At 36.2% G+C, this 24,019-nt stretch overlaps 2 protein-coding genes across 3 annotated transcripts in view; one reads left to right on the top strand and one right to left on the bottom strand.

Annotated features, from left to right (window-relative positions):
- Positions 1-19,446, bottom strand: part of riox1 (ribosomal oxygenase 1) — a 30,023-nt gene extending 10,577 nt beyond the window's left edge. For both annotated transcript variants that reach the window (XM_056445314.1, XM_056445315.1), the window contains exons 1-9: positions 19,331-19,446; positions 16,636-16,776; positions 14,552-14,706; positions 12,325-12,424; positions 10,394-10,507; positions 7,665-7,771; positions 5,185-5,292; positions 2,922-2,956; positions 711-889 (exon numbers count right to left, since the gene is read on the bottom strand). In XM_056445314.1, the coding sequence (XP_056301289.1) occupies positions 711-889; positions 2,922-2,956; positions 5,185-5,292; positions 7,665-7,771; positions 10,394-10,507; positions 12,325-12,424; positions 14,552-14,706; positions 16,636-16,776; positions 19,331-19,402 (1,011 nt within the window). In that variant the 5' untranslated portion in view covers positions 19,403-19,446. The remainder of the gene's footprint in view (positions 1-710; positions 890-2,921; positions 2,957-5,184; positions 5,293-7,664; positions 7,772-10,393; positions 10,508-12,324; positions 12,425-14,551; positions 14,707-16,635; positions 16,777-19,330) is intronic.
- A 699-nt stretch (positions 19,447-20,145) lies between these two features.
- extl3 (exostosin-like glycosyltransferase 3) overlaps positions 20,146-24,019 on the top strand; it is a 57,213-nt gene continuing 53,339 nt past the window's right edge. The window contains exon 1 of the mRNA XM_056481225.1: positions 20,146-20,300. The gene's annotated coding sequence lies outside the window, so the exon portion shown is untranslated. The remainder of the gene's footprint in view (positions 20,301-24,019) is intronic.

Here is a 24,019-nt window from a genome sequence, read left to right as displayed (position 1 = left end):
GTGGAGAGCATGAGACTGATTCCTGTGACGCTCCGGGGACAGACAAGTCTTGCTGACGTATGCTTATACGGGGCCTGGTCGCAGGGGCAGCACTCTTAGGAGAGAACTCCAGACTTCCCTCTCCCCAGACACTTCCTCCAGTTCCTCCAGGGGCATCCCGAGGCGTTCCCAGGCCAGCCAAGAGACATAGTCCCTCCAGCGTGTCCTGGGTCTTCCCCGAGGCCTCCTCCTGATGGGACATGCCTGGAACACCTCCCTAGGTAGGCGTCCAGGAGGCATCCGAAACAGATGCCCAAGCCACCTCAGCTGACTTCTCTCAATGTGGAGAAGCAGCGGCTCTACTCCGAGCTACTCCCGAGTGTCAGAGCTCCTCACCCTATCTATAAGAGTGCGCCCTGCCACCCTACGAAGGAAACTTTTTTCAGCCGCTTGTATCCAGGATCTTGTCATTTCTGTCATGACCCAAAGCTCATGACCATAGGTGAGAGTAGGAACATAGACTGACTGGTGAATCGAGAGCTTTACTTTTCAGCTCAGTTCCTTCTTTACCACAACGGACCAATACACTGACCGCACTACTGCTGCCACTGCACCAATCTGCCCGTTTCTACGTTCTTGTTGTTCTCATGTTTTTTCAGATTTGTGAGATTGGATTATGATAGAATCTCATAGTGATTAGCTTGATTTGTATTGTGTGTGGCTGTGCGTACTTTGAGCATCAGGTCTCCCCAGCTGTTCCTCTGATAGGACGAGACGGTGATATGCAGGGAATGAGTGTCAGGCAGACAGTCGCCCTGATGAACAAAACCACGAGGAAAATACAGCAGATCTCCAGCCTCCAGAACCACATCCATGATAGGCTCCCCGATCTCATCCTGACTGAAATTAGCTTCAGGAGACCACAAACACAGAATGAGAGAGAGTTTATTATTAAAGCAGATCTGTTATGCAGAAATCATTTTATAAGGGGTTTAATAACAGTTGAGTTGTGACAGTGTGTGAATACAACCAGCTTTTAATGGTAAAAAGATATTAATTCTATTTTTTATAATCACAATTGATAAAAGCAGCCTGCAGAAACACTTTGATTGACATTCTCCCTTTGTATGTGTCATCAGAGGGGGAAAGCCCCACCCACTAGTAACCTTCTCTCTCTTATTAGCATAGACAGCCCTGAGTGAGAAGCATTATTTAGTGCATTGGCATCCATCAGCCTGTCATACTGAAGAGAGCAAAGTCGGTTGACATTCTGCCACAAGATGGCGACACCAGACATGGAAGAAGCATCAAGCGCGAGCGATTTACATGTCAAGTCAATGCAAAGACGCAAATAGACATCCTGCGGCACAATACGCACGTCATGCGAGAATAAGGTGGCGCGAATGACGCGATTCGCAGAAATGAATTGGCGCGAACTAACCGTTTTGTGCGCTAGACGCGTTTAATGCGTGTCTCGTATGAATTGCTTGAGTTGGAAAATCTAAACTTCAGCGGACATTCGCGCTGCGTTAACCAATCAGGAGCTTTCTCTTGTAGGGGCGTGATTATGATGCATCGCCATTTGTTAGTGTCCCGGGGGAAAATCCTCTAGCCGACACCGGATAGCAGTTCATCAAATTGGGCTTGACTAATTGTGAAGCACCGCTGAAAGCTTCCATCATCCAGGTATAGTTTCTGGAGGAGTTGATGAACTCACAGAGCTGGGTGCACCTCTGAATAGATCTAGTTGACTCAGACACGGCTCCAAACGAATCGACGCTGTTTTTCAGCCTTCATAAAGCACATTAACACAGATATTCTCTCAATAAAATCTATGTTAGCCATTTAGCAACGAAGCTACAGTTACCGGACTGAATCCCCGCCCATGACGCGAACCTGCATCTATTGCTCAGTGAATTTGACACGCAAATGAAGCAAGTAAACTCAAAATCTTCACGTGTCTATTTACGTGCGAAGAGCCCAATTTATTCGTGCGTACCACGTCTCGTGTGAACACAGCAGTGGAGGAGAAAAACTTTAAACTATAGCAGAACAAATCATTATAAAACAGGAAATTGACACTAAGTCGATCTCTCTCTTTTGTATGTTGTAGCGCTGTATTTATACCTTAGTTATCTGCTAGTGTTTGCTTTGCTTTGGCTATTTCAGGGTTAATTATTTTGATATCCTGATTGCAACAGAGAAATACTGGGAAATCTCTGTAGACCGATGACATTTCATGCTGTTCAGCCTTATAATCTTAAAATGTGAGCAAAATCACCTGTTTTGTCATCACTTTAGACATTACGCTAGAGAATCATTCAAACACTAGCTATAAAGTGACGTTGGTGAAGTAGAAATGGTTTCCGCTGTTCTGACGTCAGCTGCAGATGTGAATGGATGGCGGAAGAAAGTAGTTCCTCATACAAAAGTGTTTTTGAGACTCTCCGTGTTTGATTTTCCTTTTTATATTCTCAATTCTGCCGTCGAACTGTTGTCTAAATGCAATATCCCACTCGTTGCAGTGCTGTATGGCTGTACATCGGCACTGGTGGGGCACTAAGGCACTCAGCCTGCAGCCTCGAGCCAACACACACCTCCCACCAGTGCTGATATACAGCCATTTAGTGATATTGTGTTAATACTTGGTCATATATAACCAGACAATTAATCAATACAATCGCAATTATTTCTTACACAATTAGTCGTCAGCCAAATTTCATCATCATATGAGTTCTAATTATGCATAATAATGCATCTCTTTTGCAGAAGCTGCGGGTTAAAGGTAATAATACTGTAAATAATGATTCGTTTTTTTGCACAGACCAAAAATGTTTCACTATAGCAAACAAAACTGCTTTAATTTTGCACATTTAATTTAAATTTGACTTTTTAAAGTAAACAAAATTACCCAAGTGCATGAATATAAAGATTGTACTCACGACTGGACACCAGCGACAGCATTTCATCTTCACAACTGAGGAATTAAAGAGGAGTCAATACTGCGTCATTTCACATGGTAATGTTAATATTAAAGTTGATTTATAGAAATTTTAAAATGTCTGACCGCTACTGTTTAAAGAGCTTTTATTATGCCTTTTCAAACATGCATTTAAATCAGTAGAAATAAAAGACTTAACATGGCTCAATGCATTAAGAAAGTGAAACATAAAGACTACAACTGGCAGTACAGTTGAAGCAGATGAACGCAGAGTATAAATGCAACGTGCTAAATCACAAGCATATCATTCCACAGAAATCTGGCTCAATAAACAAATATTTCAGGCACGAAATAAACCATATGATCATTAATTATGGGAATGATAATCTGATAATTTTTTCACAATATAGTTCTCAAGTGTAAAGGCTGATTTATACTTCTGCATCAAGCACATGCGTGCACATCACATGGTCACATAGCCAAACACTGACGCATACCTCTTAAACAAATGGAGCTCCAAATGGAAACTTTTGTTTTATGTTTGCCCTTAAAGGGTGCAACGGTTCAATCTACTCACAGTTCAGTATGTATCACGGTTTTAGGGTTACGGTTTCGGTATGATACGGTTTGTGCTATGCTTGAAAACAAAATGCCTACAGAACAATTTAAAGAACAATAAACATATTTATTGGTTAACAAACACCTGACAATGCAACAGCTTCACACATTTGACTGTATTTGCATGCTCTTGCATTAATTAAATAAAAGTAGGGCCTTTTGAAAACTGTATGTTCAAATAAACTGATTAAGAAAATAGATAATTTCCCCTTTTTTCTATTTTACATCTCAACTCAACAGTCTCAACCAAGTATGCAGATAATAACTGTCAACACATCCTAATAATTGAGCACTTTAAAGTATTTATTACTTCTGTTTACATTATGCTTGCATTACCAAAGCAAAAACACCATCACCCCTTCACGTGCACACGCAAAATGAGGGGTAGGGATGAGGGCTAAGGGGTAGAATTGGGATTGGGCCTACTTCCGGGTGCAGTTGTGGCTGGTGTATTCTGGGAAATTTTCTTACGCCTTTGTTTCGAGTGTGGTCCTAAAAAATCTTCGTTCGAAGGGCCATCTACCCCTTCCCCTTAGCCCTACGCCTTCAAGCTAAAGAGAATTGGGACACCTCTACCCCTTCACTGGAACGCGCAAAACGAGGCGTAAGGGTAAGGAGAAGAGCTAAGGGCTAGAATTGGGATTGGACCTAAGAGGTGATTTGACAGGTCTTCGCACGTGTAATGAGCGTGAAAGGTAATCGGAAGCATACAAAGGCGGAACTGCTTTGTTGCAGTTGTTTTTTATTAACAAACCAATATTAATAATGCATATTCTGAACCGCGGATCACAGGGTGCAATGAACTGTGGGAGAACACTGGATCAATACGTTTTTTTCACCGAGAACCGTTGCATCCCTATTGCCTTATGATTAAAGTTGATGGTTGCCCACCGGTTCCCGCATCTCGATGAGTGAGTTTAACCTATTTAAGGTTATTAAGGTAGCGTTCAGAAAAAAACCAAAACACCCGCGAAGAAACTCGACACAGAGGAGCATAAAAACATACTGCCAGCTAGTGTTTCAGAAGTGCTATTGCAGAGCAACACAATCAGCGCACAGAAGTATTGATGCACGACTACACGCAAGGCAGGTGCCGTGGGTCACACCGATCACTCGACGCAGAAGCATAAACCAGCCTTAAGAGTGAAACAATTTGTTTTGTTTTCAATATCCACCTTAATTTGTTCCATTTTGTAGTGGAAATTATAAATAAAACAATTGACTTGTTCATTTAAAACTGTATATGGAACCAGCAAAAGATGGTGGCACGGTGGCTCAGTGGTTAGCACTGTTGCCTCACAGCAAGAAGGTCGCTGGTTTAAGTCCCGTCTGTACCTGTTGGTGTTGCTGTGTGGAGTTTGCATGTTCTCTCTGTGTCCGCGTGTGTTTCCTCTAGGTGCTCCGGTTTCCCCCACAGTCCAAACACATGCGCTATAGGGGAATTGGGTAAGCTAAATTGTCCGTAGTGTATGTGTGTGTGTGTGTCTGTGAATGAGTGTGTATGAGTGTTTCCCAGTACTGGGTTGCAGCTGGAAGGGCATCCGTTGTGTAAAACATATGCTGGATAAGTTGGCAGTTCATTCCGCTGTGGTGATCCCTGATGAATAAAGGGATAAGGACAATCTGACGCATAACCGATCTCTCACCGTGGGTTGTAAACTCTCCAGTGCTTTTTGCCCTCTAGTTGCACAACAAACGCCTCTATATCATCAAAATGAGGGGCAAAGCCCTGCGTCCCTGGTGGTGTCAGATACCTGAAAAACATAAAAGGGTAAACAACAACAACAACAACAACAAAACTGTGATTCCAAGAATAGAGTAATGAACAGAGCTGTGGCGAAAAAATGTTTGAGAATTGATTCAGAGATTTTCAAAATGCTTCTCTATTCTCTCTCTAATCGATTCTGAGCTTAGTTTTTAACAGCAGATGGTGATCTAGACTAGATTTGGTGATCTAGACTAGGTGATCTAGACTAGGTGATCAGATGGTGATCTAGACTAGGTGATCTAGACTAGATTTTCACAGCAGATGTTGATCTAGACTAGTTTTTAACAGCAGATGGTGATTTAGACTAGATTTTAACAGCAGATGGTGATCTAGACTAGATTTTAACAGCAGATGGTGATCTAGACTAGATTTTAACAGCAGATGGTGATCTAGACTAGATTTTAACAGCAGATGGTGATCTAGACTAGATTTTAACAGCAGATGGTGATCTAGACTAGATTTTAACAGCAGATGGTGATCTAGACTAGATTTTAACAGCAGATGGTGATCTAGACTAGATTTTAACAGCAGATGGTGATCTAGAATAGATTTTAACAGCAGATGTTGCTCTAGGCTAGATTTTAACAGCAGATGTTGCTCTAGGCTAGTTTTTAACAGCAGATGTTGCTCTAGACTAGATTTAAAGAGCAGACTGTGCTCTAGGCTAGTTTTCAGGAGAGGATGGCACTCCAGGCTAGTTTTGAAACACCAGATAGCGCTCTAGGCTAGTTTTTATACATCAGACAGCGCTCTGGGCTAGTTTTTAAACATCAGACAGCGCTCTGAGCTAGTTTTTAAACATCAGACGGCGCTCTGGGCTAGTTTATAGGAGGAGACGGCGCTCTAAGCTAGTTTTTAGGAGCAGATGGTGCTCTAGGCTAGTTTTGAAACACCAGACAGAGCTCTAGGCTAACACCAGACAGAGCTCTAGGCTAGTTTTGAAACCCCAGACAGCGCTCTAGGCTAGTTTTTAAACATCAGGCGGCGGTCTAGGTTAGTTTATAGGAGCAGATGGTGCTCTAGGCTAGTTCTTAGCAGCAGATAGCGATCTAAGCTAGTTTATAACAGCGGATGGTGCTCTAGGCTAGTTTTTACTAGCAGTCGGCGGTCTATGCTAGTTTTTAAAAGCAGACGGCACTCTAGACTTGTTTTTAACAGCAGAATGGTGCTCTAGGTTAGTTTTTAGCAGCAGATGACGCTCTAGGCTAGATTTTAGGAATAAATGGTGCTCCAGGCTAGTTTTTAACAGCAAACAGCTTTCTATGCTAGTTTTTAAAGAGCAGATTGCACTTGCTTCCAATTTCTTCCAAACAGTATTTAAAACTAAAATAATCCTTAAAGTTTGGAAAGGTTTAAGCAAATTACAAGAATGTTGACAGTGGACTATGCTTACATTAATCTTGTGACATAAAACCCAACATGGCGGGGGGCGCTGTCACGCGAACACGATGCAGACACGTTAGAAGATCAGACCTAGAAGTTAATTTCAAACTTTCTTTTGCTTTAATACGGCTTATGCATACATTCGGACTGTAAATTTGTGGATATCGTGTGTAGAATGGCTGCTCCTGGCAACAAACGAGGTGGCAAAGAGACGCGAGCTAATACAGCTAACGTTAGCTCGGCTGACTCACAAGGTACTCACTAGGGAGAATCACTTTCAGCGGAAATGTTTAAACAATCGCTGGAGTCTATGAAAAATGACATTTGTATTAAAATTGAAAGTGCGATCAGCGGTCTACAATCAGATATCAACGGAGTGATTGCCACAATTCAACAATCACTTGGCTCGCAGGAGGAGCGACTGAGAGCTGTCGAGGATTCAGCGACAGCAACGAGCAATTCTCTAACGTACCTTGAAACTACCGTGGCTAAACTCCAGACTGAGGTTACGGCTCTGTCTTTAAAGTGTGAAGATCTTGAAAGCAGATCAAGAAGGAATAACATCAGACTGATCGGAATTAGCGAGGGAGAAGAAGGCAACGGTCCAACGGAGTTCGTTTCAAACTTTCTCTGCGACCTGTTGAACATGGAGGAGAAGCCGCTGCTTGATCGAGCTCACAGGTCACTTCAACCAAAGCCCAAACCTGCTCAACCACCCAGGCCCTTCATCATTAGTCCACTTTTCCATATTTGTGAACAGATAAAACCCAACATGGCAAAACTCAAGCTAGCCTACAATTCTAGCCTAGAGCAGGGTCTGCTGTTATAAACTACCCTACTACGCTACTATCCGGTGTTAAAAACTAAGCTCAGAGTTGATTCAAGAGGGGAAAGCTATGTACTTTGAAAATCAATACAGAATTGATTTCTCAAACAATTTTATCATTAAACAATCTCAATTAATCTTCATCATACACATTTGCTCCTGTCATGCTGCCAAACTTCTCCTGAAGAACAGAGAGCACTTGCCAAACCGTGGAAGAAAACGCTTGAGGATTGAGCATTCTGATAGAGCAACCACTCTGAAAACACAGAAACACACAACAGCATCAGTGAGCAAACTTCACACTCTCAAAGTGACATCGAGGCTTAACAGAAATGTGTGACTGTAATGAGAGCCCACCAGATTTTGAAGATGTTTGCACCACAGCATATTATCACCTTCACACATTTGACATGACAGGGTATATACAGGAATCAGAGAAATAAATTCAATAGCTTTTTTTAAAGGTCACCTATGATGAAAATCACCTTTTGTAAGCTGTTTGGACAGGACTGTGTGTAGGTATAGTGTGTTCACAGTCATACTGGGGTGATATAAAGACAATAAGCCTCTTTTTCAATGTTTCTGACGTCAAAATAGGATCCAAATCCCTCATTTTGAGGCCGACCTCAACGTGACGTAGGAGTGCGGTTTTCTCCACCCACCGAATTGACCGCCGACAGTTTCAATTTACTATAATCTTCTATGTTAATATGCTTTGACACATTCTACATTGTAAAAGCGCTATAGAAATGAAGATGAATTGAATTGAGAGACGCGTATTAACATGTGTCCATAGTAATGCGTATAAACGTATCCAAAAGACAGGACGTGCGCAAAGTAACTGGGATTAAAAGATCTGTTCAGCTCTCTGTGATCATCTGCACCAACGTTTTTAAAACAGTGCATGTTTGTAATAAAGTAAAGATGGTAAAAATCGCTGTAATTCATCACCACAGCCGCAATAGTGTCAGTACAACTAAAAAAGACGCTTCAATCCCGGTTTGTGGATGTTGAATCAATTTTGCACATTAACATAAAGGATGTCCATACAGCAGTGGATATTAGCGCCGTATCCGGTCACATTTGCTGTGCAAAAACAGTGCACAGGTTGAGATTACTATATTTTTTGTGAATTACACTTACCTTTCGAAACTGTGCATTCTGAAATATTAAACTTATTTTCAAAACAATAGCTTCATATTTCAAGTGTTTTTTCCCCAGGATTGTTTAATGAACGCAAAATTACAAAGATGTAAACAAACAGCATACATTTGAATACATCAATTTTAAAGATTTTTATTTTTGGCCTTTTTGCCTTTATTAGATATTACAGTAATCAGACAGAAAGGTAAGTGGGAAAGCGATTTGGGGGGGGGGGGGGGGGGGGTTGGGGGGAAATGTCCTCGAGCTGGGATGATACCGCACCATACAGTTGAAGTCAGAATTATTAGCCCCCCTGTTTATTTTTTTCCCCAATTTCTGTTTAATGGACAGAAGACTTTTTTTCTCAATACATTTCTAAACATAATAGTTTTAATAACTCTATTCTAATAACTGATTTATTTTATCTTTGTCATGATGACAGTAAATAATATTTGACTAGATATTTTTCAAGACACTTCTATACAGCTTAAAGTGACATTTAAAGGCTTAACTAGGTTAATTAGGTTAACTAGGCAGGTTAGGGTAATTAGGCAAGTTATTGTATAACGATGGTTTGTTCTGTAGACTATCGAAGAAATATATTGCTTAAAGGGGCTAATAATTTTGACCTTAAAATGGTTTATTAAAAACTGCTTTTATTCTAGCTGAAATAAAACAAATTAGACTTTCTACAAAAGAAAAAATATTATAGGAAATACTGTGAAAATATCTGCTCTGTTAAAAAAAAAGAAAAAAATAAATTAAAAGGGGGGCTAATAATTCTGACATTAATTGGATGTTGACGCACCAACCACTAGGCTATTGCACCGATGAATACATCAATTTTAAACTATGAAATATTTAACTAATTTTCAAAACAATAGCTTGATATTTCAATGTATAACTATGCCAAGTTTATTTTGTCAAAACTGATACTTTTTTCTTATTTTACCTATTTTTCAGCATTGCTTATTCATTCATTCATTTTCTTTTCGGCTTAGTCCCTTTATTAATTTGGGGTCACCACAGCGGAATGAACCGCCAACTTATCCAGCACATTATCCAACACAGCGGATGGCCTTCCAGCTGCAACCCATCACTGGGAAACATTCATACACGCACATTCACATGCATACACTACGGTCAATTTAGCTTACCCAATTCACCTATAGCGCATGTCTTTGGAATGTGGGGGAAACCGGAGCACCTGGAGGAAACCCACAGGGATGATATTTTCATCATTTGCTGTGTTTTTTTGTTTTTTTTTTAACTAAAAGTATGAAAGATTTGATGACTAAAGCTTATAATAAAATTCATACATTCATTTTCCTTCAGCTTATTCCCTTATTCATGAGGGGTCGCCACAGCGGAATGAACCACCAACTTTTTCAGCATGTTTTACGCAGCGGATGCCCTTCCAGCTGCAACCCAGTATTGGGAAACACACAAACACACTTATACACTACGGCCAATTTAGTCCATCCGATTCCCCTATAGCGCATGTGTTTGGACTGTGGGGGAAACTGGAGCACCCAGAGGAAACTCACGTCAACACGGGGAGAACATGCAAACTCCACACAGAAATGCCAACTGGCCCAGCCAGGGCTCAAACCAGGACCTTCTTGCTGTGAGGTGGCAGTGCTAACCACTGAGCCACTCCCCAAGCTTAATATCAATTCTAGTAATCATACAGCACGCAGTTTTGCTAGTTCAGTGAGTTTCAATAGTTTTTTACCTCATAAAAATCCCATACGGTGTACGGTAACGCTCGTCCTGGAGGATTGTGGGTCTCTCTTTTCCCATTGGTGTAGCTGGTCACATCCAGATTCACTCCATACTGAACATCATCCTATACACAACACAATATATTACATTACATCTTCCAGCAACATTAAAGTTATCGATCCCCTCTAGGCCTGTCACAATAATCAATATATCGACTTATTGCACAACACATGGACATGAGCTCAATCATTTTTGATGATGCAATATATATCGCCCATACATCAGAAACAATTCTAGCACCATTTAAGCTGATTGTGCAACATCTCTATCCTAGGTGTCAGTATGGTTAAAAAACACTATAGTATTTACTCTAAACTACTATAGTATATTTTGATGTGGGTGTCTGACAACTGAAAATAGATCTGGCAGCAGATATCACAGCCTCTGTTACTTTTCACCTTGAACTTTTTTGTTAACAGTTGTTATTATTATTTATGCCTCATTGTTAAATAGTTAAAATTATTATAATTCAATTAAATATTCTTGAAAATAAAATATTATCTGTTCTTTGGAACAGTGTACTTGCATTTGATGATATTATTCCGGCATTATAAAATGAGTGGCATAAAATGGTCTTAAAATTGCAATAATATCGTTTTTCGCAATATATACAGTATTTTGGTGCAACCATAGACTGTAAAATATATGGACGGAGTACCCGTGACGTCACCCATAGGTTTCTGACCACTGCAAAAGAAGCTACAAGTAGGCGCGGACAACCATCGCCATTTTCTTCATTTGGTCACTTTGTGCGTCATCGCACCCACGGCGGGATACCAAACAAGGGCAAAGAGGCGGAGAGTGAGCGGAGCTACAGACACCTGCTGGCACTTTGCTTAGACCTGGCAGACAGACTTTACTTTGGGAGAAACGCTTGATACTTTATTACCTGCAACTCGTTTGTGTTCTGACCACATGTGTTTGGCTGTACTCTATATCAATAAAGTGTTTAGACTTTTAAAAACACTGTAGTAACACATTGAGCCACTAAACATTGTTCTTATGATGTTTTTCTACAGGAGGAAAACGCGAAATACTTCCAAACACTTCAAATATAGTCTGTGTTAGTAAATGCAGGACTATTGATGAAATCCAGCATAATACTGTATGACAATGCTTCAGCTGACTGTTCTAGAGCCTACAGCTAATCAATCTGTCACATTCTGGAGTGCTTTACTGGTCTAAAGAAAAATATTAATGATAAATGATCTTAAATAAAACAAATACATTTATAGAGATGGTGTATAAGTATATAACATTACTCACATGGGAAACGAGGCCACATGAACGGTTTGTGAGCACAATTAAGTGCACACAGCATCCCATATCATCTGATAATTGTAAGAAATAAGTCCAAAAGGCAGCTGACTGTATAAAGCCACATAAAACAACACAAAAATACGATGAATATGCTGAGATCAGTGGCTAATCTGCCGGATTCAGCTGAGGTGAAGTGACGGCGACCAGCGAGACCTAGCTGTCACTCAAGTGGCCACGCCCTTAATTATGCAAACTTAATATAACCTAATATAAAGGAAATGGATGAGTTATAAAAAAAATTCACCCCCCTCACAGTTGTCATGAAGGGTTATAATAGCTATATGAACCAACATCGTTCTTTGTACCAGGCTGTAAACACCTTTTTTTCTGCTGTAAAGTTGGCCATTCTAACAGTGGGCTCAATTGCAATTTGCTCTATTATGGAGCCAGGACTAGCGGAATTTTGATGAATTGCAGTTTCATTTACTTCCGTATTGGCTTCCCGAGGGATAGCGGGAGGTTGCCGCTTGGGTGCAACATATCGTGCGACGAAAAATAGATATCTTAACAAGCCTAATCCACTCAAAAAAAAAAAAAAAAAAAAAAGCCAAAAATACTTACGTTTCTTAATATCCGGTCGAACTCAGCCGTCGAGAAGAGTCCTTTATAATAATCCGCATTCTGTCGTTGGATCAGAATTGGCTTCTTCTCCCAGTTATCTCTAAAATGAGGACAGAACAAGATGTCAAATACACATTATAGTACATTTTTATAGATTAATTATAAAAGGGTTCCTATTTTATCCCTTTTAAATGACGTAAGATAAGACTGTGGTGTCGCCAGAATGTGTCTGTAAAGTTTCAGCTTAAAATACTCATCACATTGTTTACTATATAATGCAGAATCTGCCCATTTTGGTGTCTGAGTACAGTTTAGCTGATTGTAGCCTGTGCCTTTAAATGCCAATGAGCTGCTTCTCCCCGCCCACTGCTCAGACGTGCATGTCTGCTTCTCATGCGTTATGTCAAATAAACAGCAGTCAGTGACAATGATACTCGGATTAAGCTGAAATACAACTGGTTAGTCAAAAATACCAAACAAGCGTATTTTCTGTATTTTGGTGGAGTTAATTCAAGCCTTTCTGAAATGATGGGTCACACACTAATGCGCGTTTACTGACACCATGAGGCCGTGGCGATTATAGCGGTTAAGAATTTAATAGCGATTTTACTCTATTACTCTATTATTATTATTTTACTTTGTTACAAGTTGCTGTTTTAAAAACGTTTTAAACTTATTAAGTTAATTATTGAGGTACAGTTGATCACAGAGACTTGTAACATATGCTTTAATCACAGTTTCTTTGCAAAAAATGTTGGACATGTGTATACATGTTATTATGGAGACATGGCACCTGTCAATCAATTCGGTGGGCGGGGAAACCACACATCTACATCACGTTGTGTTCGGCCTCAAAATCACTGGGATTTGGATCCTATTTTAACGTTAGCAAATTTAAAAAAGAGACTTGTTGCATTTCTATCACTCCAGTATGACTGTGGGCACACAATACCTACACACAGTTCTGTCCAAACAGCTAACAAAAGATCATTTTCATCATAGGCCTTTTAAGCAAACTGAATGCAATCTGCTTAAAGGGATAGTTCACACAGAAATTTAAAGTCACTCACTGTTTACTCTCCCTCAAGCATTTCCAAACGTTTAGGAGTTATTCTGTTAAACACTGAGTACCAAGTATTGAGGACCAAAAGTGCTGGTTAGAAATAAAATGAAGAATCAAATTATCATTTTAATAACTGAAGCATAAAAATAAATATAAATAAATCAGAGTTTAAACAAACAAATAATGGACAAATAAATAGAAGCATTTATTAAATGACATTTAAAAACAACGGTGTGGTCTTCTGCTGCTGTAGACCATCTGCCTCAAGGCTGGACATGTTGTGTGTTCAGAGATGCTTTTCTGCAGAACTCGGTTGTAACGAGTGCTTATTTGAGTTACTGTTGCCTTTCTATAAGCTGGAACCAGTCTGGCCATTCTCCTCTGACCTCTGGCTTCAACAAGGCATTAGCACCACAGAACTGCCGCTCACTGGATATTTTCTCTTTTTCAGACCACTCTCTGTAAACCCTAGAGATGGTTGTGCGTGAAAATCCCAGTAGATCAGCAGTTTCTGAAATACTCAGATCAGCCCGTCTGGCACCAACAACCATGCCACGTTCAAAGTCACTTACATCACCTTTCTGATGCTCGATTTGAACTGCAGCAGATCGTCTCGACCATGTCTACATGCCTAAATGCATTGAGTTTAAGTTAGAAATTTGCATTAGTGAGCAGTTGGACAGGTGTACCTAATAAAGTGGCCGGTGAGTATACAATGACTTGCCAAAATAATCTAGTTAAACCTTTAATTATCACTTTAAGCTGAATAATAGTATCTTAAAAAATCTCTAGTCAAATATTATGTACTGTCACCATGGAAATTATAAAAGAAATCAGTTATTAATGAACTATTAAAACTATTGTGTCTAGAAATGTGTTGAAAAAATAAGAAATTGAGGACAAAAATATACAGGGGGGCTAATAATTCTGACTTAACCTGCACATTTTTATGCTTCAATTATTACATTAATAATTTGATTCTTCATTTTATTTCTAACCATAACAATGCCATTTAAAACCACAAACAAAAAAAATTCCCTGATTTTCCATCATGGCATATCAACAAACGTCTGGAATGGACCTTTTAAAATCCCATGATTTTCCACAAAACTCCATGACCTGTGGGATCCAACTATATTTGTGTTTTCTGTCTCAAACTGTTACCTGAAGAAGCTTTTGTCCTGCACTGGGTGAATGAGCCACTGGAAGAGTCTGTTGGCTCGATCTCTGCTGTTGTTGACCTTCGCCAGATCCGTCAGGAGAACATTGAGAGCTACATTATCGAACCTTTTGCCATTCATTTCCTTAGAGTTGCTATCCTGGAGAAACAGAAAATCATGAGCTACAAATCTCCACTGATTCTCTTATAAAGTCAGATACAGCTTTATTGTCTTTCTGCAGTGCTCAGTATATATTAACCCCTCACAGTTCACCTCTCACAAACCTCTCATTCCACTTAGGGGGCTTCCACACAGGATCTGCATCTAGTTTATATACACTATGAACAGCAGCTACGCTAATTATTCTCTTTAAAAAAAACAGATCAAGTTTACCACGTTTTATAAATACCAATTTTCTATAATTATAAAAATATTCTAACAATTAAAAGTCATCAACGACAATAACTAATACACAAGGTAAAATACATAAATAATAATGATAATATATAAGATAGAAAATCTAAAACTGTTTTTTAAGGTTTCCCTTTGATAAAAATTGTACAATTTTAGACGGATTCACATTTAAAAATATTTCATTTAAAGCCTGTCCAGATAAAAATTGTTGTCTAATAACATTAAAAATGGGGCACTCCACCAGAATATGTTGAACAGTATGGTTTCTGTTGCAATATAGACATTTTGGGGGTTCTTCCACTTTGAGTAAATGTTCATGTGTGAGTCTCGTGTGTCCATCTTGTATAAACAATCTCATCATGTCTTGACTTAAAAAATAAATTAGATTTTCTTCCTACTTCTGGCTGAATTTCAAAAAGTTTATTATTTGGGCACTGATCCCATTTGGTTTGCCATTTGTTGAGAATATAGCCTTTTATTAGTGGCTTTAGATCCAAAGGTGGGAATTTACACCCCTTCAGCTTTCCTGCTAGGGCTGTTTTGGAGGCTTTGTCGGCTTGTTCTTTTCCAAGATGTCCGGTATGTCCTGGGATCCAGCAGAAGACTATATTATAAAACTTTCTCTGTAGTTCGTTCACCAGGGCACGTGCCCCAGTAAAAATCTCCAGTGCCCCAGTAAAATGCATTGAGATATGATTTGCTTCATATGCAAGTGTATTTATTAAGAGTGGTAATTCCGAAATAAAGACGTTATTCCCTAAGTGCAACCGAACCAACGCCGGTTCACATTGATAAAAATGTCAATAATAATGGGATGCTCCAGTTTAAAAGAATTCAATATCTGTAGACAAGATTTTGAGTCAGAAAAAATAATAAAATTGTGTCCTTCAGCATTTTCAGGGTGTTCCAGAGCTAAAAAGAGAGCCTTTGCTCCCGCTGTAAAAACTGAGCTTTGATCTGGAATGCAAATGCCGTAGTGTGATTGACCCATTACTATTGCTGCAGAAACATGACTGTCCTTTTCTCACAAGCTCTCAGCTTATGTCGCTTTGGAGAAAAACGTCTGCTAATGACTAATGTAAATGTAATTTCCATGACTTTTCCCAGACCTGGAAAATGCCATGTCAAAATTCCATGACTTTTCCAGGTTTCCCATCACTGTATGAACCCAGATTATGGGAGCTTGATCTTTCTTCCATCAACTTTAAACCTTGAAAAGTTGGAAAAAGTAACATTTATTAAGCTCTTTAATAGTTTAAAGTGCTGTATTGTCTGGGTTGTTGTTGTAGATTACGCTACAAAACCTTAATAATAAACTGTCAGTACATTGTCTGTTATTTTATAGACTTATTTCTCTAGATATTACTTCTACTACTCCTATTTCTATATTAAACTACTAAAATCTCAATAAGAGTCACTTTGTTAAACAGTAGAGTTGAATTTTTAACATCAAAAGTGGACAGAGCAGAGATCAACATCCCATAATGCAATTCACAACCGTAAATAAACAGAAAACATCACAAAATATGCACACTGTTGATTAACAGACATACATACAGAGAATAAACATACTATAAAACAAATATTATAAACTTAATACACATCTGGGAAGTATCTAACTGTACATAATATGTCATTTATAGTATATCTGTCATCACACGGTTAAACACTTACACCTTCATGTTTCTCCTTCTCACTGCTGCTGGATCTCACACTGGATTTCAGAGGTTTCGTCCTTTTCTTTTTATTTGATGTCTTGCTAGGTCTGATGCCATTCTCCTTCCTTTTGATTTTCTTTGCCGGTGGTGCTTTATCCTGCAAGGCAGAAGTCACACAAGTAAATTTACAACCGAATGAAAATACAGTACTGTGATACTGTTAATACAGATGTATTTTTATAAATCAGATGTTATATTGATCTCCCCAAAATGTGATTATCTTTGTGAAAGGGGGCTACACACTAAAAAAGATAAATTCATATACCACCAAGGATGATTTAATAATAAAAAAAACTATTTAAAAAGTCAGAAATGCTTTATACGGTATAAAACTGTAATTTACAAAAAAGAAAATGACCTTTTGAATCAGTATTTCAGATTTATTGAACAGGTGAAGATATAACAAACATAACACACATAACAAATAACAGCTAACAAACTATTTAAGAGAATTTATTCACACAATTCGATTTTCTGCTGTATTTGGTAATGTTTTCAACTGCTTTTTACAGATCAAATTGCCTTTTTTGTAGTGTTTATAAACTATTTTACACTAAACGGTCACTGTATTAGGGGTGGCGTGGTGGCGCTGTCGCCTCACAGCAAGAAGTTCGCTGGTTCAAGCCTCGGCTGGGTCAGTTGGCATTTCTGTGTGGAGTTTGCATGTTCTCCCCGTGTTGGCGTGGGTTTCTCCAGGTGCTCTGGTTTCCTCCACAGTTCAAACACATTCGGTATACTGTAGGTGAATTGGGTAAGCTAAATTGTCCGTAGTGTATGTGTGTGAATGAGAGTGTATGGGTGTCTCCCAGTGATGGGTTGCAGCTGGAAGGGCATCCGTTGCGTAAAACATGTGCTGGATAAGTTGGTGGTTCATTCCGCTGTGGCGTCCCCAGATTAATAAAGGGACTAAGCAGAAAAGAAAATGAATGAATTATTATTATATTACTGTTAGTAGTCCTATTATTAGTTATTATTATTAGTTACAACAATTAATTGAGATTAATCACATCCAAAATAAAAGTTAGTTTTGACATTTTATATGAGTGTATTATATATATTTATTATGTATGTGTAAAGCAGGTCGACATGGTGGCTCAGTGGTTAGCAGCACTGTGGCCTCACAGCAAGAAGGTCCTGGTTTGAGTCCCAGCTGGATCAGTTTCCAGTTTCTGTGTGGAGTTTGCATGTTCTCCTTGTGTTGGCGTGGGTTTTCTCCAGGTGCTCCGGTTTCCCCCACAGTCCAAACACATGCGCTATAGGTGAATTGAATAAACTAAACTGGCCACAGTGTATATGTGTGTGTGAATGCGAAAGTGTATGAGTGTTTCACTTGGTTGCAACTGGAAGGGCATCTGCTGTGTGAAACATATGCTGGTTAAGTTGGCGGTTAATTGCGCAGTGGCGACCCCTGATGATTAAAGAGACTAAGCCAAAGGAAAATGAATGAATGTGTAATACACACACACACACACATACGCACGCACACACAAACACACACAAAAAAAGTCTTCAACAGCATTTTACAGATCAAAGTTCCTCTTTTTTTTGTACAGTGTTTATAAAATGTTCCTTTGATCACTAAATTATTATTATTCCTCAGCAAAGATCGTAATTAATCACATCCAAAAGAAAAGTTTGGTTTGACATAAGATATGCGTGTTTATATATGTATATATATATATATATATATATATATGTATATATATATATATATATATATATATATATATATATATATATATATATATATATATACACACATACACATATATACACACATACATACATAAACATACGTATTTATACAAAAAAAACTTAGCTATTGTTTTATATATATATATATATATATATATATATATATATATATATATATATATATATATATATATATATATATATATACACACATATATTAATATATATATATATATATATATATACACACACACACACATATCTCGATACATATATATATATATACATATATATATACACACACACATATATATATACACACACACATATATATATATATATACATACACATACATACATACATACATACATACATACATATATATATATATATATATATATATATATATATATATATATATATATATATATATATATATATACACACACACACACACACACACACTCAGTACACACACGTCAAAACAAACTTTTATTTTGGATGCGATTCATCTTTAATCACTTTATTATTTGTAATATTTTACTCAATACTGCACTGTGGTGGTAGATAAATTATTTATTAATTTAAATACATCAGGCAAAAATCTAATAATGTATGTTATTTTAGATAACGCAAGTCATTTAGTTTGTGATTTATTTTCCCCACACTGTATTTCAGTTTGCTTGAAAGTCTCTGCTTAAGTATTTATGTATTTTGAGAGCCCCTGTATTTAGTGATTATAATATTTATGTACAATTACAATCAAATAATACTCAATTAACATTTCTTTGTAGCGATGTAACATTGTTGCATGCCAAACAGTTTATTTACTGTGTATTAATTAATGTTAGCCTACTATTTATGAGCAGGGCTTCCCACGTTTCCTCTAAAATGATGATTTGTTCATACGAAAGACGCTTTAATCGAGCAAATTTCTTATGGGTAATCTCTTTACCTGAGCTTTTGGTGTTTTTCCTCTTGAAAGTGACTGATATATAGATAATGCGGACATGTGTTTTCTTTCCATGGCTCAGATGTGAAGAGCAGACATTAAACACATGAACGCGTTTCTTCTGCAGGAGATAAAAACAAATACATAAACCCACACTGCCACCTGCAGGACTGGAGCTGCAAATGTGTTTCAAATAAATCCGCTTTACACCATCCGCCCGCGTAGATATATCAAAACACATAAATGCGCCTTTTTTCAGCTTAAAAATATTCATAAATCAGTTTCACGCAGAAATATTTTCCAAAACCCTTTAAGAAATGAGTGTAAACAGACTCACGCGCTTTCGTTCCTGAGCGACAGGTGGCAGCACGCGCACGGTGTAAACAGCAATTGCGTTGCCAGATCTGCGATTTTAACGCAGATCTAAGCTATTGTTGATTCAGATGCTAGCATTTGATTGGACAAGATTTGATGAAAAACTGAAGTATGATGTGAGGTGAAAAAAAACGTTCACCGAGATAGGTGGAAATTACCAACTGCGAACTTTAAATGTCAGTTTTATATATTCTAAACACAAATTTTGTCACTGTTTTGGAACACACTTGCTAATAGATATCATTAAAACCAACAGACTGAAACTAACATCCATATTTTTTTATTTCACGGGAGCTTTAATTTCCCTGGTTGTCTCTTCCCTATCTCCAACACACACAATTCCGCCAGTTTTGAGTGTCAAATATTTCAATTTGTTGTGAAAACCTGGCAACCCTAAGCCCCTCGCAGCCTGTAGTCGCGCACGCGCATTGCCGCCGCTGCTGTCCGCTGGAGCGCGTACGCTTTTGCTGCACCTCAGAGACGAAGGGTTTTCAGTAGCCGTTTACCGGGCCGTTTCTGTTTATTACTGACACCGTGGACATACTAAAGAATAGACGTTTATATGGACTGACGGACGCTTTGGCGCATTTAATGTGAGGTAAGCTAAGAATAACGTTTGTGGCGTTTCGTTAGCGGGTCTGTTAGCAGCGGCTAACATCAAACAAACTGATGGGTAAATTTTTTCTGGTTTAACCACAGATAACACAAGTATTTCAGTTATAATGGTCCTCTAAGATGAGTAACACTGATGTATAATGTGCATATGGGTGATTTTTGTTAATATGTGTGTCTAAAGTAAGGTTTCTACAAGAAATCAGTGTAAATTGGACATTTAAAACGACGCGCTGGACAAATCAAACAGATTGATCTGATGGGTAATATCAAACAAACACCTTGATCAAGTGTATTAATGTTATTTAACCCTTATTAACAATATCAGACACACATTGTCGTTTGCTCTGATCAATAATATTCGTCACTCTTTAATCTGGTCAATAATGTATAACATCTGATCGATAATAATGATCTGTAATGTGTAACTTGTAATTGTTAAAAATAGACACACATTGATCTGATTTGTAATGACATAATCCGATCAGTGGTATCAGACACGTTTTAGTCTTTATATTAATAACAACTGTTTCGTTCTAATCAATAATATTGGTCGTTAATCTATAATATCTGATCAATAATATCAGAAACATGCGGATCTGTAATGTTACTTTTAATTATTAAAAATAGAAACACATTGATCTGATTTATAACATTTAAAACGATCAGTGATATCAGACACTTTTAGTCTTGTCTTTATTTGAATAACTTCTGGACTAATCAATAATAATGCTCATCAATGTATTAGATCTGATCAATGATATCAGAAACACTCTGAATGTAACGTATAACTTTTAATTATTAAAAATAGACACACGTTGATCTGATTTGTAATGACGTGTAATCCGATCAGTAATATTGGTCATTAATGTATAACATCTGATCAATAATATCAGAAACACTCAGATCTCTATTGTGCAACTTTTAATCATTAAAACTAGAAACTCGTTGATCTGATTTATTATAACATTTAATCCGATCAGTGATATCAGACACCTTTTAGTCTTGTCTTTAATACCATCTGTTCTGATCAATAATATTTGTCACGCTTTATCTGGTCATTAATGTATAACATCTGATGAATAATATCAGAAACCCTCTGATATGTAATGTCTAACTTTTAATTATTAAAACTAAATACACACTGATCTGATTTACAAACTTCAATCTGATCAGCGTTATCAGACACTTTTAGTCTTGTCTTTATTTGAATAACATCTGTTCTGATCAATAATATTGGTCATTAATGTATTACATCAGATCAATAATATCACAAACACTCTGATATGTAACGTATAACTTTTAATTATTAAAAATGGACACATTTGTCTGATTTGTAATGACATAATCCAGTCAGCGATATCAGACACATTTTAGTCTTTATTTTAGTAACATCTGTTTCTGTTATAATCAATAATATTGATCATTAATCCAGAAAATTGTAAATCATTGTTTTTTCATTTGCATCTTTGCTCTATTGTCTATATAAAGTCTAATTAACTTTGCTTGTCATTGTTTTTAATATCACAAAATACAAAATCATCACTATTAATTTAATATTATAGCAATTCTTTACAAATAGTATCTAATAAACTTGATGTATTTCACAATATATCACATATATTCATGCATCACAATAAAAATAATTATAATAATAATGTCAGTTTTTCCAATATCGTGCAGCTCTTAATAGCTCTAAGTAGATGTTAATATTTACAGTATATAATATATAATATAATGACCAATATAATATAATATTTGCGTGTGATATTTGCAGTTTGATGCACAGAAAATCAGATCATAATCCGAATAAGCATGTGCAAATGATAAAATGTGTATAAATGTCTAAAGGTTTACCCTGAATCTGACAGATCAATAGGTCAATGTCTGATCCCCAGTCAGTCGTTTAATGAATGGGATGAGCACTGGTCTTGTGGTGGTTATTTAGGATTCTGACCAGCGTTTGTGTAAATGAGTTGTTTTCCTCCTAACCCATCTGTGGAGGTTGTAACTCATTGCACGTTTTATTTGTGAAGGAAAATAAATGAAGATTTTTTTTGTGTGTGTCTCTCTGCTCTGGGTGACCATCTGTGCAGTGCAGTGCCAGTTCAGGCGTGAATAAAACTGATCGCCAAACCGTTTTAATATCTAGCAGCTCTCTTTGAGATGTGTGGATTTTTTATTTCTTTATTTCTTTATTTATTATAACATGACATGTTGTACCAGAGTTAGCTATTAAGCTAATTTACATCTACAGTTCCTGGGCAAGAAGTTGTAACAAATTTAACTAAATAGTCAATAAAATGAAATCAAGTCAGTGATTACATATTTGATGTTCTATTATTATTATTATTATTATTATTATTATTATTATTATTATTAGTAGTAGTAGTATTAGTAGTAGTATTATTATTAGTATTATTGTTAGCGTATTTTATTTATCTAATGAATAGTCATGTCCGCATGTACAGGGATTGCAGAAGCCTTTTGGTCAAGCATGCTTCAGTTATTGGTAGCCCAAAATATATTAAAATGGCCTGAATAGACAAGACATTATTTACTAAATAAAAAGAAATAAATACTTTTATTTATTAAAAAAACACACTTAGCTTTTTTTTTAGGATTGGAGGGATAATTAATTAAATATATGTTATTAAGACACAATTCATTGATATTTTTTTTAATCTATGCATTCATACAGTTGTTGTTATTATTATTGTTATTATTATTATTATTATTGTTATTATTATTATTATTATTGTTGTTGTTGTTGTTGTTGTTATTGTTGTTATTATTATTGTTATTATTATTATTATTATTCTTGTTATTATTATTTTTATTGTTATTATTATTATTATTTTTATTGTTATTATTATTATTATTATTGTTATTATTATTATTATTATTATTGTTGTTATTATTATTATTATTATTATTATTATTATTATTATTATTATTATTATTATTGTTATTATTATTTTTATTGTTATTATTATTATTGTTATTATTATTATTATTATTGTTGTTATTATTAGTTTTATTATTATTATTATTATTATTATTATTGTTGTTGTTATTATTTTTATTGTTATTATTATTATTATTATTATTATTATTATTATTGTTGTTATTATTATTGTTATTATTATTATTATTATTATTATTATTGTTGTTGTTATTATTATTTTTATTGTTATTATTATTATTATTATTATTATTGTTATTATTATTATTATTATTATTATTATTATTATTATTTTTATTGTTATTATTTTTATTGTTATTATTATTATTGTTATTATTATTATTATTGTTGTTGTTATTATTATTTTTATCGTTATTATTATTATTATTATTATTATTATTATTATTGTTGTTGTTGTTATTTTTATTGTTATTTTTATTATTATTATTATTATTATTATTATTATTATTATTATTACTATTATTACAAATACATATGTGTAATATTTTTAGATGTTTAGAAAAATTGGTTCATGCAGTATTTTATTTCTTTTTTTCATAATGATCTATTAATGAATTTTGAAATTAGCATTATGTATTGTATTTATTATCTGTTTGTGGGGTATTTTATGTTGTTTAATTGTGAATTGTATTGCAATTAATAAAAAATGAGATTTTTAAAAATGAAATTAAATGTGAAAATATAAAAATATATTGGTTTTATATAATAATTTAATTCAT

This window comes from Danio aesculapii, chromosome 20, assembly GCF_903798145.1.
Source record: "Danio aesculapii chromosome 20, fDanAes4.1, whole genome shotgun sequence".
NCBI lineage: Eukaryota > Metazoa > Chordata > Actinopteri > Cypriniformes > Danionidae > Danio > Danio aesculapii.
This window is presented reverse-complemented; position numbering and strand designations above follow the sequence as displayed.